This window comes from Desmodus rotundus, chromosome 2 (assembly GCF_022682495.2).
Source record: "Desmodus rotundus isolate HL8 chromosome 2, HLdesRot8A.1, whole genome shotgun sequence".
Taxonomy (NCBI): Eukaryota; Metazoa; Chordata; class Mammalia; order Chiroptera; family Phyllostomidae; genus Desmodus; species Desmodus rotundus.
The window spans coordinates 43,773,593-43,794,268 of NC_071388.1; the positions used below are offsets into that span (position 1 = coordinate 43,773,593).

The 20,676-nt window shown below is 38.9% G+C and overlaps 1 protein-coding gene across 2 annotated transcripts in view; it reads right to left on the minus strand.

Moving 5' to 3' along the window:
• EHHADH (enoyl-CoA hydratase and 3-hydroxyacyl CoA dehydrogenase) overlaps positions 1-20,676 on the minus strand; it is a 43,159-nt gene that overhangs the window by 4,844 nt on the left and 17,639 nt on the right. For both annotated transcript variants that reach the window (XM_024564323.3, XM_024564327.3), the window contains exons 5-6: positions 17,675-17,779; positions 6,348-6,689 (exon numbers count right to left, since the gene is read on the minus strand). In XM_024564323.3, the coding sequence (XP_024420091.2) occupies positions 6,348-6,689; positions 17,675-17,779 (447 nt within the window). The remainder of the gene's footprint in view (positions 1-6,347; positions 6,690-17,674; positions 17,780-20,676) is intronic.

Here is a 20,676-nt window from a genome sequence, read left to right on the forward strand (position 1 = left end):
TAGGCAAATCCATAGAGACAGAAAGTGGGTTAGTGGTTGCCAGGGGCTGGGAAAAGGACAATGAGTGATGACTGGTAATGGGTACAGGGTCTCTTTTCAGGATGATGAAAATGTTTTAAAATTGATTGTGGCAATGGTTGCACAACTTTGTGAATATCTAAATGCCATGGAAGTATATTCTTTTTCAGGTGACACTGTTATTATGTATTTAAATGTTTTTAAATTGTGGTAAAATCCATATAAAATTTACATCAATTTACAGGTTAGTGCATTAAGTACATTCACACTGTGGTGCAATTAGCACGACCACCCATCTCCGAAACACTTTTCATCTTGAAAAACTCAGACTCTGTACCCAGTAAACAATACTTCCCTTTTCACCCTTCCCCCCGGCCACTGGCGACCACTATTCTACCTTCTATCTCTGTGAGTACTTTAGGTAACTCATATACAAGTGGAATCATATAGAATTTGTTCTTTAGTGACTAGCTTATTTCACTAACATAATATCTTCAAGGTTTGTTTGTGTTGTCTTATGCATCAGAATTCCCTGCCTTTTTAAGGCTGAATAATATCCCACTGTGTGTATACACTGCATTTTGTTTATACATTCATCCACTGACGGACACTTGGATTGTTTCTACTTCAGACTATTGTGAATGATGCTGCTGTGAACACAAGGGCACAAATACCTGTTCGTGTCCCTGCTTTGCATTCTTTTGGGTACGTACTCAGAGGTGGAACTGCTGGGGCAGAAGGTAGTTCTCTCTTTCATGTTTTGAGGAACTGCCATGCTTTTTCCACAGTAGCTATATCATTTTACACTGAAGTCTTTAAATGGTAAATGTTATGATATATGAGTTATATCTCCATATAACTGTTAAAAATATTAAAAATACCAACTCTCAGGGACCCTATAATCTAGTAGTGTGAAGAAGAAAAGTTCACAGTATCTATCCTATAAGGTAAAGTAAGGGATGTGAGAACTTTAAATGCCTTTGACAATTCAAGAGAAAGATTATATTTGATTGAATGATTCAAGAAAAGCTTCAATATTAAGATATTTGAAGAAAGATCATATTGAAGTAGGTGAAATTGATGAAGTTGAACTATCCAACCTGGGGAAGGAAAAGGGAAAGGGAATAATGTTTTAAGCAAAATCAAGAAGAATAGAAAATGAAGAAAAAGCATTCGGAGGCAGAGATGTTGCTCTTCCTTCCCCATACCATTTTCCTCCTGGACACATAAGAGACTGTGTTTTCCATACCCCTTGTGTCCCGGCAGGGCCTGTGACTACTTCTGGGCCATAAAATGGTTGGGGGTGTGCATGGGATCTATGATTGGCCCATAAAAGCTCCCATAAGATCTCACATTATCGCCTGAAGATAGAAAATGCAGAGAACAACTGCATTTTGTTGTTCTTGGAAGGCCTTGAAAGAGACCCTAAAGACCAAATCTGGACCAAGGCCTGTTTATGTATTGCCTGCAAGCTAAAAATGTTTTCACATTTTAAACAGTTGAAAAACTAAAAAAAAAAACCCAATATTTTATGACACAAGAAATTCTATCAAATGCAAATTTCAGTGTTTATAGATAAAGTTTTATCGGAATACAACCACACTGATTTATTTTTGTGTTCTCGATGGCTGTGCTTGTGCTCAAAGAAAGGGTTGAGTAGGTGCAACAGAGACCACAGAACCCACAAAGCCTAAAATATTAGTTATCTGGCACTTCACAGAAAAAGTTTGCTGGCCCTCGTCCAAGGGAATGGCAGAGCCGCTAATTGGAAAGAGCCAGGTCCTAGAATGACCTAGCAGAGCACACAGGAAATACATTTTTATTGGGTTGAGCTACTGAGATTGTTGGGTGACCTGTTACATCAGCTGCTTATCTGTTACTTAACCAACACACTGTGGATAAAACAGCTTTGTGAAAGCCATTTATAAATTATACTCTCCTATACTTCATGTTGACTAACTTTGGGGATTAGTTTTGAACATAGAATGTCTCAGTCATTAAAAAAAAAACACTGATTTCATTTCTTTGGAATATAGTTATTTAACTTTCAAATTGTATTAACTTATTTTATATATAATTACTAAATATATTAAATTATTAAAATGTTTAGTTTTCCAAATTTGCTAAATATCTGCATTTCACTCAGTAACAAGAAGGCTTAATAGCTGTCACTGCTGTACTAGCATCCTACACTGTAGCCTGGGTAGCATGTGGGGCTCAATCCCCAAGCTCCCAGCTTTCAGTCCCAACCTTCACACAAAACGTCTATAATTATAGAAGTTATGATCTCACAGGGACAATAAAAATAAGGATTAATGAGAAGTTATGTGAAGGTGCTACGTGGACTGTAACATAAGGTAAGTGATATCTCAGAACTGAAAACAGAGTAGGGAAGGGAAGCCGCCTTGTGAAGGTGGAGTACAGCTCCTCAGGGCTCACCTCTCAGAGCAGGTCTGTCACGGGGTCCCTGGGGCGGCCAAACAAAGCAACTCACGATCCCAACCACAACAGCGAAGCAGCTTAATGCCTTTTAGAAGTGTCCTGGCTATCTTTCTTTTTTTTCTTTTTTTTTTTTGAACATTTTTAAATTTAGAAATTTATTCTGTTTAATCCACAAGCTTTACATAGCTTTAGTTTAAAAACATTTTTTAAAAAACCCCCAAAACAAAAACAAAATCAGTGAAAACAAGACATCATTTCAAAAGTCTGGGCCCTTCCAGCCTTCCAAATACAAGAGCTCTGAAAGTTGTATATACCATTTGGAAGAAAAAGACAATATTATGAATGCAACCATTTCTTAAAACAAAGTTTATGTAACTGAAGGATCCTTCCTGGGACTAATTAATTGCCTTTACAAAAAAACACAACAGAACAGAATGAAATTCCAGTGTTCCAAATCAACTGGTTACACATCAGTATTAACCCACAGTGCCCTTGTCCTGGCAAACAGCATGCTTTCATTTCCTGTCTCACCCTAGAGCTTGAATCTTGACTCACTTCAGCAGAGACTCCACAGGCAACAGGAAAGATCGTGGCATTAAGATGTTAATTTATACTTTTGTGGTGGTTCATCGGTGGTCTTATTTCTGGGCAACTGCAAAACCATACAAGGTTGGAAGCATCATAACTTAAATGGCTATCTTTTTAGATCTTCTTTAGTTTAGTTCTAGAAATGGACGCTTTTCATTTAATCATGGAAATAAAAACATACATGAAAGCATAATACCACTGACCCTTGAAAACACTAGTTTGAACTGTGTAGGTCTACTTATATGCAGATTTTTTTCAATAAATACAGCAAATGTATTTTCTCCTCCTTATGATTTTCTTAATAGCATTTTTTGTCTAGCTTCCTTTATTGTAAGAATACATATAACATACAAAATATGTGTTAATCAACTATGTTATTAGTAAGGCTTCTGGTCAACAGTAGGTTATAGTAGTTAAGTTTTGGGGAAGTCAGAAGTTACACATGGATTTTCAGCTGCTCAGGGAATTGGCCCCTCTAGCCCCTGCATTTTTCAAGGGTCAATTGTGTACATTTCTTTCAAAAAGCCCTTAACTCCCAACATCTCTGCTCATACCTCCGTGGTCTCAAGATACTCAGCACTGTCTGATAAAGAGCTGAAGGACCAAGCCTTTGACTGCTGGTTATTGTGTTTTCGTAGGTACATGTTGTGTTTATACTGAATTCAGTTTGCTAAGTTTTCCTCATTAAACACATACACACAGTGGCAAGGAGTCCTGCTCTGCTACCAGATTATTGCCTTTACCTGCCATGGAATTAACTTTGGTCAGAAACCTCTTCTACTAAGAGAAGTAAATAAAGAGTAAGGGATGCTTTAACTACTGGTCAACTCTGGTCAACCGCAGTCTTCTCCCCTCCTGACGGCCACTCTGGCCGGAGGAGCCGGGGCACGGGCTCAGGGAGGCGCAGGGCTGGGGTTTTGTCAGGAGACAGAGGAGATGGGCAGTGAATCGTGGAGTTTGAGGACATTAGCCAGAGGGTGGCTGAAGTGATGACTCTGAGAATTAAAGTTGAATAGAGGAACAAGTAATGAGTTGCTGATCAAGTAATGGATGTAATTAGAATAACCAGCTAAGAGATGTGAACAGATACCAGGTTGTGGTGAAAAGGTGAGATGTCAAACGGCAGAGGTAGAGAAATGTTCGGGCAAGGAGAAGACCTACAGTGAGGCCGTAAATGTGGGTCACAGAAGTGAAATGACCTGAGTGCCACTGGATCTAAGGAGGCAAAAGAACCCAAAGCAAGAGGGTTCAATGAACTGTCCGCACAGAAAGGAAGACAATCAGATTGGCAGCAGGATTCGGGCCAAACTAGATAACTGCGAGCCAGGTACCAAAATCTTCAGCAAATGAGAGGGAGCAATGACAGCAATGGGGAGGGACAGAGAGACTGGAACCTACGGCAGGACCACAGAGACTGTCCTGAAAGGATCAGAAAGTGACGAAGAGGTCCATGGAGTGTGAGAGATGTAGTGCCATTCCCTTGAGAGGGCTGCAGGAGCAGCAGCTGCCCAGGGTGCGCCAGGATTCAAGCAGGAGACAGACAAGGGAGCCATTAGTGAAGCAGATGAGGCTGTAGGAAAGTTCCAGAGGGCACAGTACGCAGCGGGAGAATGCATCACAAAGGTGAAATGCAGAGCAGTGTGGGGATAAACATGAAGAAGGGAAATAACCAAACTGAGTTTATTTTTATCCACATTGTCTTTCGTATATTTAAAACATTTCTTTTTTTCTCAAATGTTTTTCAGAATGATGTAAGGTATACTTAAAAAAAAAACCTTCAAATTTTTAAACATCCCATGCCAGATAAACCTGAATTCTTTTTAAAAAGGCTTATAAAGAAGAAATAGGGAAACTCTCAAACAATGGCTAACAAGCAATACAGATAAACTTAAGTTTGGCTATTATTTTGCATTAATTATTCCTGGCTTGAAGGGATATAGGGAAGAAGAAACAAGTAAGTATACAACAAGAAACAAATACTGGTGTTGCTGAAAGAGCACCAAAGAAGGAACACTCATATTTCTTTGTCACATTATTTATCCACCCCCTTAAAAAAATCACAAGTGAACAGAGTCAGTGCTGGAAGGAGCTCAGTGTGTTTGTACTAAAGACATACTATTTCATAACTGGCAATTTGCACACCTTAGTCCCTTTCCCCTTTTCACTGATCCACCCAGTACCCCTCTCCTCAGAATTTTCTCTGTGTCTACGAGTTTATTTCTGGTTTGTTTGCTCATTTATTTTGTTTTTTAGATTCCACATATAAGTAAAATCACATATTTGTTTTTCTCTGTCTGACTTATTTCAGATAACATAACCCTCCAGGTCCATTCACGTTGTCACAAATGGCAAGATTTCCTTCTTTTTTATGTCTGAATAGCATTCCATTGTTAGAGTATGGACCACTGTGGTGTCAGACTTACCAGGGTGATCACGTCACAAGTTATGTAAAAGGCTAATCACTATGTTGTACACCTGAAACTAATGTAATATTATATGTCAAATGCAATTGAAAATATTTTAAAAGACATACTATTTTATACCTAAACTTGACTGAGATAACAGACTAAGATACAGAGTAAGCTCTTTCCCTCCAGGCTGGGTTGGGTGCTAAAGGGCCAAGTGAGGACTAATAAAGTTGATACTTTTAGTAAACTATGAACCTCTTCCACCGAAAGACTGTATATGAGCTGAAACATATACCATCATGCTTCCCATTTCATGGGGTTTAAAATCCACACAAGACCATCTTGGGGCCAAGACTAAGAGCCATGGAGATTAAGAAAGTGGCTCAAGAAGTCAATCAGAGATCTAGCTTCTGAGGAAAGAAGACATTTGTTTGGACAAATTCCAGGGGTCAAAAGTAGGGACACCCCTGCTTCAAAGTTCCGATGGATGTGAGGGCAGTGGTTTCAAAGTAGGAACAGTGAATGGCTCCAGGGACCAGAAAGACAGACGTCATTCCGAATGCCTCGCTACAAGAGTGACAGGACACACCTTAAAATGTGGTACAAATAACAATTGTTGGGAAACCCAGGAGTGACAGACCCATGCGGGAAGAGGTTCGGGTGAGAGAAAAATGCCCAGACCATTTGTGTTTAGCTCCTTGTTGAGAAGATTAGTGTCTCTAGGCCGCACAGGTAACATGAAGATAGCTCACGGGCTAGGGTGAAAATTAATATATGTAATACATGTAATATATGTAGCACAGAACCTGGCACCTGGGGGCCCTAAGTGAATGATAGTAGCACTTTACATGTGCAGGTCTGGAGAATGGCATTAACTACCCATGTTCTTACCAACAACGCCAACTGAGGAGATGGGCCGGGCCGACGCTGTTTTCCAGGATGCTCCGGAGGGTACTGACCACTTACTGGCGTTCCTCTCGGCGAAGAAAGCATACTGCAGGGCCCTGGCCTGCCCTGACTGCTGAAGGTACATAAACAGCTCCTCCTCCTTCTTGCTGCCCACCTCATAGGGATACTGCACAGCGGCCTGGACCGCGCGGACGCAAGTCTCCTGAGAAAGGCACCCAGGGTGCTGCTTCCGCATTTTCAGAAGGGCTTCGCTGAAAACAGCCTCCATGTTGGGCAAGCTCGGAACTGGCTTGTTGCAGAGCCTACGGGATTCTAGAGGCTGATCTGAAGGAAAGAAGAGAGAAAATCAGGTCCTTGGAAATGTTACTTATACTAAAGGAAAATAAGCAAATAATTAGATTTGCTTATTTAGATCATTAGATAATAATCTGTTCAAAGTACGAAATTAAATGCTACTCAACAAGATATTTAATGCAACACTTATACCAAAGTCTCTAATGTCTTTGCAACTTAGTTCCACAAGAATTTAATAGATCCAAAGCAATTTCAATTTTCCGAATTCAGGCCTAAAAGCAGCATTTTCCTATTATTCCAATTTCATAATGGATTAAATATTAATCTGTCTGTCAGTTTAAGGAAAATAGCTCTGAGTTAATAATATTTTAGATACAAAGTAATTTTAACTTGATTCCTAATAGTAACAAAAACTTAAAAATACCTAGAAAAGAAGACAGTGTGATACTGGTACTAGGATAGACATACAAGTCAACGGAAGAGAACTGAGAGCTCAGAAATAAATTCTTGTAATTAATGCCAATCGATTTTCAACAAAGGTGTCTAAACAAGTCATAGGGGAAAAAAAGAAGAGTTTTTATCAACAAATAGCACTGAAACAACTAGATATCCATATGCAAAAAATACATAAATAAACTTAGATCCTTATCGAACATCATATATAAGTATTACCTCAAAATTGACCATAAATCTGAGTTGAAGACCTAAAACTATAAAAACTTCTAGAATTAAACATAGGAGAAACTTTTGTGACATTGGGTTAGGCAAAGTGTTTTTAACAGGATCCATGAGAGAAAAATCAGTCAATTAATTAGACTTCATTGAAATTAAAAACTTCTGTACTTCAAAGAACACCATTAAGAAAATGAAATGACAAGCCATAGGCTGGGAGAAAATATTTGCATGGTAGACAGAATGATGACTGCCCCACCCCCGCCAAACGTCCAGAACTTATGACTTTACATGGCAAAGGGACTCTACAGATACAATTAAGGTTAAAGAGCTTGAGATGTGAGATGTGGAGATTATCCTGGATAATCCGGGTTGGCCCAATCTAATCATGTAAGTCCTTAAAAGAAGAGAGCCTTTCCTGGCTACACTGAAAAAGAGATTTGATGAGGAAGAGTCAGAAAGATGCAACATGGAAAGACTCAACCTGTTGGCAATGATGTGGCTTTGAAGATGGAGGAAGGGGGCCAAGAACCAAGAAACACCGTGGCCTCTAGAAGCTTGGGATGGCCCTCAGTTTACAGCCAGCAAGAACATAGGACCTTGGTTCTACAACATAAGATACTGAATTCCACCAACAATGGATCCTCCCCTATAGCCTTCAGGAAGGAGTGAAGCTGCATACACACTCCACTAAGACCCCTACCAGACTTGTGGCCTTTAGATGGGTAAGAAAATAAATTTGTGTTGCTTAAACTTGTGGTAATTTATTATCAAAGCTGTAATACAGAAAAGTAATACAATTTGTAAATCAAATATATAATAAAGAATTCGTATTCACAATATATAAAGAACTCTGCCCTGACTGGTGTGGCTCAGTGGGTTGGGCATCATCCTACAAGGCGAAAGGTTACCAGTTCAATTCCCAGCCACGACACATGCTTGGGTCGTGGGTTCAGTCCCCAGGTGGCACACATGCAAGAAGCAACAGATCTATGTTTCTCTCTCATGTCAATGTATCTCTCCTTCTCTCTCTCCCTCCCTTCCCCCCTCTAAAAATAAAATCATATATATATATATACACACATACATATGACACTGATGACTCAATAGTAAGAGGGCAAACAACCCAATTTTTAAATGGGCAAAACTTGAGTGGCTATTTCACAATAGAGGATAAACGTGGCTAATAAGCACGTGAAAAGACGTTTCACATCATTAGTCTTAAGGAAATGCAAATTCAAACCGCAATGAGCATGTAGGCAGATTCTAAACAACGTCATTTCTGAGATTAAAGTACACAAATCTCTGGCTTTGGTCTTTCTCACCCTCTCTTGCTCTCTCACTTCCTCCTTCTGAAGGAAGCCAGCTGCCACGTGTGACAGTCCCTTGGTGAAGCCCATGTGGCAAAGAGCCAAAGGTTTTCACCCAACAGCCAGAGAGGAACTGAGGCCCTCAGTTTAATCGACCGTAAGGAACCGAATCCTTCTAACACCCACGTGAGCTTGGAAGCAAATCTTCTCCCAGTTAAGCCGTAAGATGAATACAGCCCCTTCGACATCCTGAATGTAACATTATGTGAAATCCTAAACCAGAAGATTTAGCTAACCACACCCAGATTCCTGACCCACAGAAATGGTAAGATTTTAATAAATGTTCGATTTTAAGCAGCTAAATTTTGGAGTAATTTGTTATGCAGCTATATGTAATTAATACAGATCCACCAAAATGACTGTAATCAAAAAGACATCAATATCAAATGGTGATGATGTGGAGTAACTGGAACCCTGATACATTGCTTGAAAGAATGTAAAATAGTACATCAACTTTAGAAATCAGTTTGACAGTTTCTTTAAAAAAACAACATAAACTTACTTTCAACCCAGCAATTTCACTCCTAGGAATCCACCCAAGAGAAATGAAAACCTATGTGTCCATATAAAACTTACTTGAATATTCATAGCAGCACTATTCCTAAGAGCTCAAAACTGGACACAATTTCCATCAACTGATGAACGGATAAAGAAAATGTGGTCTAGCCATACCAGGGAACACCACTCAGCAATAAAAGCCACAAACTATTGGTGCATGCTACAGATGAACCTCAAAAACATTATGCTAACTGAAAGGAGCCAGATGCAAAGATTACCTGTTGTGTGATGCTGTTTATAGCACGTGTCCAGAAAAGACAAACGTATGGAAACAGAAAGATCTGTAGTTGCCTAGGGCTGAGGTCTAGCTGCAAAAGACCATGAGGGGACTTTCTGGGGTGGACAAGTCCTAAGACTGACTTATGAAGACGGTTGCAGAACTCTATAAGGTGAATCATGCCTCATTAAAGCTGTTCAAAACTCCTAGAAAGAAATTTATCAAAAAAGGTGTTAAGAAGATAATATAACATTTTATTGAAGAACGTAAACTAAGACCTTAATAGAGACAGCCCATGTTCTTGGATATAAATATTTAATAGCATGAAAATATAAATATTTCCATATATGTACATTATATATAAACATCTAATCAGAACCCTTATTGTCCTATTTTTCAAAAACTCAGTAGAAAAAAAAACTCAGTAGAATGATTCTAAGTTTGCATAAAAGAATAAATATATAACAAATTACATTATCGATACTGTTTTCTAAAACAGTATACCATAAACTGTTTTCTTAAAAGTGCTACCATCTCTTCAAAAATAAACCATTATATCAAAAATGTACACCTTAGTTAGAGAAAAAACCTACCAAACCTCATGAGCAGTTTTCACTATAAAAAGACATATGAATGTGACATCTGGCATTCTTGTGTTACTGTGTGTCCAGCAGAGACTGAGTAAGGTTGGGATGTAATCATGTCCAGTTGGATGTATATCTGTGAAGCATTATATAATTTCATCAACCTTTTTAACCTAGGAGGGGAGACTATTTTAACACTTGATTACTATGTAGAATTGAAAAGTATGACAGCATGGATAGAACTGGAGAGGATTACGCTAAGTGAAATAGGCCAGGCAGTGAAAGACAAATACCACATGATCTCACCCTAATTCACCAAAACAAACAAGCAAGCAAAATAGAACCAGAGACATGGAAATAAAGAACAAACTGACAGTGACAAGGGGGGAGAGGGGGATAACAGGGGAAAGAAGGTGAAGGGTCAAGTCCAAGAACATGTATAAAGGACCCATGGACAAAGACAAGGCGGGCAGGGGGTGGTATTGAATGTGGGAGGTGGGGGGTGGGTAGGGCAGGGGAGAGTAATGGGGGGGGGAATGGGGACAACTGTAATTGAACAACAATAAAAAAATTGATGCTTTCCTATATGATGTTAAGAATAGGATTCAGGAAAGGAAGGAAAGATGGTAGTTAGCAGCATGTAGTCTCTCTCTGTCCGCCTTGCAATTTGTTGGAAAAACATGAACTCTCACCCAACAAGCTACCCATTACTTGCTCATTTATCCAAAGAGTTAACCCAATCCTCAACTTATGAGAAGGCAAGCTCAGCAGAGAAAGATGGAAACCTTTCAAGGGCCTGATTTAATTTCTGATGGCCCAAAAGCAAGACAGGAGTGGACAGAAGGGAGAGGACAAGGGTGTGGAGGACCAAGTGGATGAAGGAAGAGGGCTGAGCTATCAGTGCAGTGGTGTAAACAGGGGGCTGATGGGGTACAGGCATAGACTGGGAGGGCGGATCTCTGTCCTTGTAACATTGTAACATTGCCACTGTTTCCACCTGGATGGGCTGCTTCTCAAAACCACAGCACACATCAGAGTTATTTGAGGAGTTTCAAAAGTTCAGATCCCCAGACCCCAATAAACACTCAGTTAACAGTCTTTAAGGATGGGGCCTGGGCGTGAATATCTTTTTAAAATTCAACCGTTGATTTTAAGGTATAGCTTCTGGGAGGTCAAAAAGCATAGTGGTATGTCAACCACTGTGTCAAGGACAGCCACAGCTCCTGCAAATTTACCCTGGGCCAGAGATTGAAAAGGAAAAAGAGAAAGAAAGAAAAAAAAAAGATGACGAGAAATAATAAAAGCAAAGCTTAATGATGTGCAGTAAATATTGCTCATCAGCACAATCCTGTTATCTTGGGGATCCTTAGGACCTCTCAGGCTGCAGACGGGCATTCAGGGAGCTACCAACAGCACACGTGCAGACCAGCCGAGGGCCAGGCAAAGCGCATCCACTGGAGACCTCAGGATCAGGGTTCTGTCATAGATGGTTTTTCCCTGTACAATTACCTATCCCTTTCTTGCTGTAGCTGTAACTGAAGGATGTTATTACCTTACAACTTCGGCTTATTACTACAAATTATATTCAGAATTTCTCCTTTGGTTCTGCAGGTCTGGTATTTTCAAAGTGCGTTTCTTATACTCTTGGTGGTTTTAGAGTCCCGTAGTTTTGAAGTCACTCAGCTGTACCTACATAATAAGAGAGGCAAGTGTGTCAGGTCAGTGCCAGCATTTGCTGCACAGGCAAATGGGTAAGAGAAGAACTAATTTGTGATTCAGATATGCTTATGGTTGAATTCTTTCCTTGACCCATTCACAATTTTTTCTTAATTCCTCAAGGTTTTCTAAAGCATAATATTCAAGTTTTGATTTAAAAAGAAAGTGAATCACGCTCCTAATGGAAGAAAAGGAGGCAATTATTTTTTCCCTCTTTCCTTTCTGGTAAACTGACTAGAAGAGATTTTTCTCTGCCCAGGATAAAGGGAGACACAACATGCCATTTATAGAAATGGTTCCCTAAGACATAAAGGATTCTCTCTTCTCTAATTCTGATAAATAGTAAGCTTTGTCTGTCATAAGCTGTGCAAAGAACAGACAGAACAACGGTACTTTTCCAGGCTTGCAGAAGGTCAGCTGCAGAAGTTGGGTAGTATGTCCAAAGGAAGTTAAATTTAGACACATGCTTAGGCCTCCTATGTAAGGCAGGGTCACTCTGCTTTTGTGAAATATGTTTATATAAGTGTTCACAGAGAGTAAAAATAAATTACAAAGAGCAAAAGGTAAAACGAAGTGAAAGACAGATGAAACAACTAAGAATTTTTTAAAGTCAGAAAATCAAAATGAACAAACAGACTGAGGTCTTTAGGCAGAATTAGAATGGTTAAATGGCTCACGCAGCTCAGCGCCGTCACAGGAACAAGACCAGGGTTCATTACGGGGACAAAAGCAGACATTAGGTTCCTGAGTCGAGGCTCCCAGTCCGATGTCCCCTGTGCCCATCTTTGAATAATGCACACTTCCATGCACGAGATAATAAGGAATTCTTACTCTGGGTAAAGCAAGCTCTGGCCAAAAGCAAGCACAGATAAATAGCATTTTACAGGACCCTCCCCTCCCCAGTTTAGCAAAAGCAATCTAGCTTGGAATTTCTCTGTTAAACCTATTGCACTGCAGTAATCTGAGAAGCTTCATATAACAAGAATATTAAGATGCATGAAGCTAATTAACTTTCACAGTTAACTCTCCAGGATACCCGTTAAGTTTGTAGAGAAACTTGCAGCGACTTCCCAAAGCACATTTTTAGGTACATGCTAACCTCCTACGATTCCCTCCCTCCCACACATAACTGGTTCCAAAACTGCTGACTGTGACATCACCCATTGGAAATTCCGTTCCTTCTGTTTTAACAAACCCTCGAAGTGATTCTGATGCATAGTCAAGTTTGAGAATCATTGTTCTAGGTGAAGACAACTGTACCAATTTCATATAACTAGAAATTAGTATTAATACATTTTATTATTGATATATTTATTCTTAAAATATTTTATAATAAATGTCTATCATAAAATATACATACTTATATTATAAAAGAGTTTTGTGGAGCCTGTCCTTCAAATCAACCACATACTAGTAGCTATATTTTTTCTGCCAAATAATTTGTTCTGCCAAATAATTTGTTCTGCCAAATAACCACATACTAATAGATATATTTAAAGGCAATCAACAATAACAACAAAAAAAAGGAACTCAAGGAAACAAAAAAGAAAGGAAAAGTACAAGACCATAAATGAAAATAAAAGGCAAAATAAATAAGCCTAGTTAAACTACTCATTTGATAAGATAATAAATGACAAATGTAGGTAAGAGTCTCTGACCTAGTTCTTCATTGATGTGCCCTATTTCTTAAGCAGCACCAGGAAATCATAGAATTCCAAACAGTGAAACTCATTTAGAAGGAAGGAAGGAAGGAAGGAAGGAAGGAAGGAAAAGAAAAAAGGAAAGGAAAGGAAAGGAAAGAAAGAGTTGCAGAGTTTTCCATGTGATTCTAAGTCCTAAACCCCAAACGAGACACAGCGCTGCTGCCCAGGTTGTAGCCAGAACAAAAAACTGGAGCTCAAGCACTGGAGCCTGTGGGGTCTCAGAACAGGATTTAAAACCAACTGATTTTGTAGAACCTTCTCCTTTTATTGATTAAGTCCAAAAAGCTGACTTAAGGTCCATCCGGCGAAGGGTGACACTAGAACCCAGGTCTCCCAACTGCCAGTCCTGAGCCCTTTTCTCTACCAGACCACACCTCTTCACACAGGCCAGGCACCCCTTTCCCCTCTGGGTAAGTTTAATGGCTGAGATGTTAGGAAACGATAAACACTTTTTATTAAAAAGATCCAAGAGTCTTCATTACCTACCACCCAAATACAACCCCTGTTAGTTTTCTTCCTCACGCAAATACACATATGAAGACATACACACATATACACACATATACACACATATACACACATTTGTGCAACTTGCTATCTGGCTGTTTGCTACTTAAATATTACATGTGTGCATTTTTCCAAGTTCTTCAACTTTATTTAAAAATGGATGTTTTTTAAAAATTAAAATATTCATTCATTTATTTATTTTTTATTTGTTTTAATTTAATCTTTACTGTATTTTTTCCATTAGCATTTAGTCCCCTTATGTCCCCCTCCCCCTAGCAATCACCACACTGTTGTCCATGCCCATGAGTCCTTTTTCCTTTTTGCTCATCGCTCCACCCCCTAGCTGCCGCCCTCCCCCACTAGCTGTCATCTGCTCTCCATGTATGAGTCTGTCTCTGTTTTGCTTTGTTAGTTCATTAGATTCCATATATGAGTGAAATCTCATGATATTTGTCTTTCTCTGACTGACTTATTTCACTTAAATGTTAGACCCAAAACCATAAAAATCCTAGAAGAAAACATAGGCAGCAAAATCTCGTATATTGCTTGTAGAATTTTTTTTATCAGATATATCTCCCCAGGCAAGGGAAACAAAAGAAAAATAAACAAATGGGACTACATTAAACTAAAACGTTTTTGCACAGCAAAGAAGATCATCAATTAAATAAAATAACAACCCACAGAATGGGAGAACATATTTGCTGATACATCTTATAAGGGGTTAATATCCAAAATTTATAAAGTACTTACAAAACTCAACACCAAAGAAACCAAATAACCCAATTAAAAAATGGGCAAAGGTCCTGAATACACACTTCTTCAAAGAGGACACACAGTTGGCCAATAGACATATTAAAAGTAGAAGTTTTAATGGCAGAATGGGGTTACTCCATTGAGATCTATTATTTTCTATGTAACTAACCTCCTAAAATTAGATGTTTGAGTTGTTTCCAATATTTTACAATGATAAATAAAGCTTCAGTAGGCACCCCTGTACACAGATATTGTGTACTTCTATGATTATATTTCTCTCTGATAGATTCCTAAGTGTGGAAATACTGAGTCAAAAGGTGTGAATAAGCTCCAATACATGGCTGCCCTGTTGCCCTCTAATAAGATGTGCTACAAACGGCGCACTATGACAGTGAGTTTGCTTCCTTTTCTATTGTTTCCAACTTACTTGGCAAAAATGAGTGTCTTTCAAAGCACTAATGTTTTTTTCATTAATAATCAAGTTTAAAAGGCATTTAAGAATCAAGCATACACTTACTCTAGGACACAGCAATACCGGTAGGTGCTTACCCAAGAGAAAGGGATCCTGTCTACAAAGATTCATGTAAGCTTGAAGTGGAAACCACCGAAATGCACATCAACTGATAAATGGATAAACAAAAATCATGGCATATCCATGCTGTGGATTACTGTTCAGTAAGAAGAAAGAATATTAACATACGAGGAATGTAACAACGTGGACGAATCTCAGAAACAGTATGCTAAGCGAAAGAAGTCAAACACAAAAGATTACATGCTCTATGTGTGATTCCGTATGTGAGAAATTCTTAAAAAACAAAACAGAGAGCAGGTGAGTGGTTGTCAGTGGTGGGGAATCTCCTGGAAAGAGGCACGAGAATACTTTTTAGGGTGCTAGAACTCTATCTTCTCGATGGTGACAACATAAATGTAAACAGTAACAAAAATTCATCAGTCTCTATACTTACAATGGGTGATTTTTTTGTGTGTAAATTACATCTCAATATAACTGGAAAAAACAAAAACAAAGCAAAGACCATTTATGAAATTTTAGGGGTAATACTAACTTGTTTTCATTTTTGCATATTTTCTTTAAATTTTTGTCTGTATTCATATATATTCTATATAGCTCTAATTACACAATATATATATATAAATTTATATTTTAGACATTTTTAGACACAAATAATTTTACATGTTCCTACACAGTCTTCATTACTACAATGTAAAATAGTTGTACATAACTGTCCAAAGCCCAGAACCATTTCCCTATTGTAATAAAGTGAATTACCAAGTTCTAAAGCAGATGATTCCTCCTCAATATTTGGACGCCACCAGGTGGACAAAGTCTGTAATGTTGCTGAGATTGAGTAGACTGTTTTATAAATTTTATAAATAAAAATGTTTTTAAAAATGTATTGATTACTGGCCAGGTAATTTAGTGGGGTGGAGGGCTGTCCCGATATGGTAAGGTTGCAGTTCCACCTCTGGTCACCACAACAAATGAATGCATCAGTAAGTGGAGCGACGAACTGATGTCTTTCTGTCTCTCTCAAATCAGTCAGAAGATATTGCTTAAAATTTTAATTTGAATTAATTTTAAAATTAAATAAATTAAAAAATGAAAACACAGTATTATAAATGTACTGGATAAACCATGACCCTCTTCTGTCTCTGGAAGTAACTTAACTCTTAAATCTGAATCTAGGGAAATCAGTTCAGGAAAAGAAAGAACTTCCCATTGAAATCGAGTTCTTTATAGACTAAAACCAAGTATGTAAATAATAGTCTATTTATGCCAAAAACAATTTAGGGACCTGCACATGTAAATAGCCTTTGCTGTTGGCCAGCCAGGTGACTTTAACAAAACAATAAGCCCTCTCAGGAGGCACAATGGAGCCAGTGGTGAAAATGTGGGGAAGTTTGTCTGGAAGGCAGAGGAACAGCAGGAAACTCCTTCTCATTTGGGCAAAGACTTGATTCTCTTCATGAGTCACCAGTTTTTTCCCCCACAGACCCTGGCCTCTCCGGTTCAAGCTTTTCCTATTGCATTGAAAGAGTAACTGGCTAGAGCCACAAAAAGGAAGATTATTTCAGAAAAGTGTTTAGTCCCCACCACAGTCAACAAGTGACTTTTTCAAAAGAATGCCTTTGAATGACGCGGAGCCATTGCCTGTCACCACGCAGGGAGGTGAACCCCTCTGCTGCCTGTAACCCAGCATTCTTTCCAATTATCTTTTTCCAGATACCCTCTAACCCTCTCAATCTTACCACCGACTTCCATAAATTAAAAGGAACAGTGAAAAAAGAAAAGAAAAACTGTAGGAGTGCCACTGCAAAGAACTCGTAAAGGAATGTCGTCACTGTAAAGTGAGAAATCAATGGAGAGAAAACACAGCTCACTGAAAGAAAACTGCACTTTACTGTGGCCAGTTACAGAGCTTGGCTTCTAGTGTTTGCTGAAGTGTTTATTTGCTTGTTTGTTTTAACTTTAATGATATTTCTTAATAGAAAATAAATTCATTTAATGAAAATTCAAAAGGTACAGAAGGAAACAACAAAAAGTCTCCTTCCCGTTGTGTCCCTGGCTGACCAGCCCCACACCCACAGACAACCATTAACCATTTCTTATGAATCCTTGTGGAAACATTTTACACAAAAACAGTTACATATATACATCCTCCCCATATAGACATTCGAGCCCATCCCCTCTTTCTTATTCCCCAAATGGTAAACCACTAACCATAATGACCCTTTTTTTTACTTAATACAATATATCATGCTGTTTGTACTGTATCAATACACAGAGTTTCTCATGCTTTTTAAAGCTGTGTCATATGGCATCCCATAGATGTACCAGAAGGTATTTAAGGAGTTTCTTATTAAGATGGACATTTAGCTTGTTTTCAATTTGGGGGTATTTTTATTATCTTCTTACCTAAAACTCTCTGGGCTAAATTGATTGCTTCTTCAACTGGGTTTGAGTTGACAACTTCATCTAGAATACCCAGCTTGAGTGCTTCATCTGCCAAAATACGCCTTCCTAAAACAAAACAAAACAAGGCAAAGACCAATGTGAGACTGAAGCAAAAGCATTACTCTCTGTAGTATGGAGGGCATCTGACCTGTATATAAACATCTATTATTAAATAAAGTAAATAAGCAGCATCGCACTGACTGCTGTGGTAGAAAGATCACTGAAGAGGTAACCAGAAAATGTGGATTCGAGCTCCAAAGCTACCTTTATTATTTTTGTCACCATGAAGAACTGTATAGGACTACAATTTCCTTGTTGATAAGTGGGAATAATCATGCTTACCTTAGTAATTCTGAGTATTAGGTGAAAATAACATTCTCTTTATATCCTATAAATATCTATAGAAGCACTTTATAAACTATAGATCTCTATTTAAATATAAAAGGTAATTGTTTTAAATTATGATAATAGCCCTGGCTGGCGTGGCTCAGTGGACTGAGCACCAGGCCTGCGAACCAAGTGGTCACCAGTTTCATTCCCAGTCAGGGCACATGCCTGGGTCGTGGGCCAGGTCCCCAGTAGAGGGCGCACAAGAGGCAACCACACATTGATGTTTCTCTCCCTCTCTTTCTCCCTCCCTTCCCCTCTCTCTAAAAATAAATCAATAAAATCTTTTAAAAATATAAATAAATTATAGTAACAGAGGTAGAACAGTATCTCATATTATATGTAAAAAGGGATGTTGTTAATTCTAAAAAAGAAGACCATAGATAAATATGGTTGGGTAGACAAGAAAAAATGTATTAAGTTAACATTATATAAACTATTATCAAAATTACACAAAATAAAGGAGATGGGTTCCCACCATTTCTTTGGCTACCCAGGATCTTGACCCCTCCCCTAGTTTGTGGAATCACTACTGTCTGAGCCTTGGAGCCCTAGCTCTTACTACAGAAGGTGAAAAGGAAACGGAGATAATCAGACAACTGTTCCTTCAGACCCGTGGCATCTAGGGTATGTCCCACGACACCAAGGCTGGCGAATGGAGTGTTTTCCTGAGGGTTTTTAGTCTGGAGTTAGTGAACCTAAGCAACAGCAACAGCGTAAATCTCATTTCTCAGGTAGTGACATCTAGTATCTGGTGGTGGTGCCAGGAGCTAGGATCCAGGGGTGGCAGTGGCAGCCTCCAGCATAGAATGGCAGCTCTAGGGGTCCCAGGAGTGTGACACATTACTGCTTTCTTGCCAATACCATCTTTCTTCTGAAAAGGGATCATCAAATCAGTATTGACGGCAACAATTCCATAGTCTTTGCCGCTCTTACAGAGAGTGTGGGTGCATGCTATCTCTGAGACAGACCCTCCATTCCTGGTTCTTATCAGTGCTTCAAAGAGCTACAAATGGGTCTTTTGATCAAATAGAGCGTTTGATAATGTTTGGCAGGGGTCACTCTGTAATAGCAATATTTGGGCAGTTTTCTGGAAGTGCCTTTGAAAACAGGCTTCCAGATTTCCTCCTGGGGTGAGGATGGGGGTGGGGAGTGGGTGAATAGCTTCAGGCATCAAATCTCCTGTGCATTAAATCACTTGGGTGAAGGTTGAGTGAATCAGCCTCTCCGGGTTAAGTGGAAAATAAAAGGAAGATGGAAACCTGGGTACTAAAAAGATCTTTGAGGCAACTAACCAGGAGTAACAAGAACTACCCACAGGTGAACTGAAAATTCTTTCAGCTTTAATGATTTCTTCGGGCATGGATTTCACAAAAGCAGAGGAGTAACACTACTGTTCTTATGGCATCAATGAGATTGCAGTTACGTTTATTCTGTGTCAGGGACCTAAAGACCCAGTTCTGTATGTACAATCCAAGGTCTCAGACTGAGATTTCAACTTGGTTTTTGTGTGCTGCCCTCGGCGCAGAAGACAACCAGTGTCCAACGGATTGACAGAGTTCGTGCAGTAGCTCTCCTGCCTAGAGCTCCTCCTATAAGGAGGTGCCCCAGGACGGCAGCTGAGACTTCTCCATGCAGGGTAGTCTCAATATTTTCCAATTTTCTTCATGGCTTCTTTTCCAACCTTTAGACAAAATTTTCTACATGGAACCCTTGCCAGATGTCATTTTAAAGTCCCCCTAAAATTGTACAGATTGCTTCAAAAGATAGGTATGATTCTAATGTTATCTCTCTTCTAATTCACTGTGACCTTTTATATGCAAATCAGAACCCATCATACTCTTACTGTTTTTACCTCTTCTCATCAAGTTAAAAATAGTGGTATTTCTAAAAGCAGCATAACTTTGGAAAAGGCCAATCCTAGTTCGCTTCATTTCTTTTTGTCAAATAAACCAGATTTCTTCTTGATTTCCAAGATACTCTTGCTTTTCAAACTTAATACTGAAAGCAGGGCCACAAAATTCCTCAACGTTTGCCCACATGCTTCAATTTTTGTAAACCGTAGAATTTACAGACTCACTTCACACTTTAGTCAAGTCTTGAACAACAGGGGTTTAATCTACGAGGCTCCATTTATATGCAGGTTTTCTTCAATAAATACACACGTATTATAAATGTCTTTATCTTTCTTAAGATTTTTTAAATAATATTTTCCTCTCTCTAGCCTACTTTTTGTAAGAATACAGTATGTAATACAGACATATAATGCACAAAATATGTGTTAATCAACTGTTTATGTTCTCAGGAAGGCTTCTGGTCAACAGTAGGCTATCAGTAGTTCAGTTTGGGGGGAGTCAAAGGTTACATGTGAATTTCCAACTGCATGGGAGCCAGCACCCTGCACTGTTCAAGGTCAAGTGTATTATAACTTCCCCTAAATCTTATGCTTCTTTGCTTCCTTTCTGTTTTGCACAATACATGGTCTCATGCTGGACTGTAACATCCCCTTACAAATTCTGCATTGGATCCTTAAAATAGTTCATATTCTTAAATGTGTGCTTTTTCATACCACCACA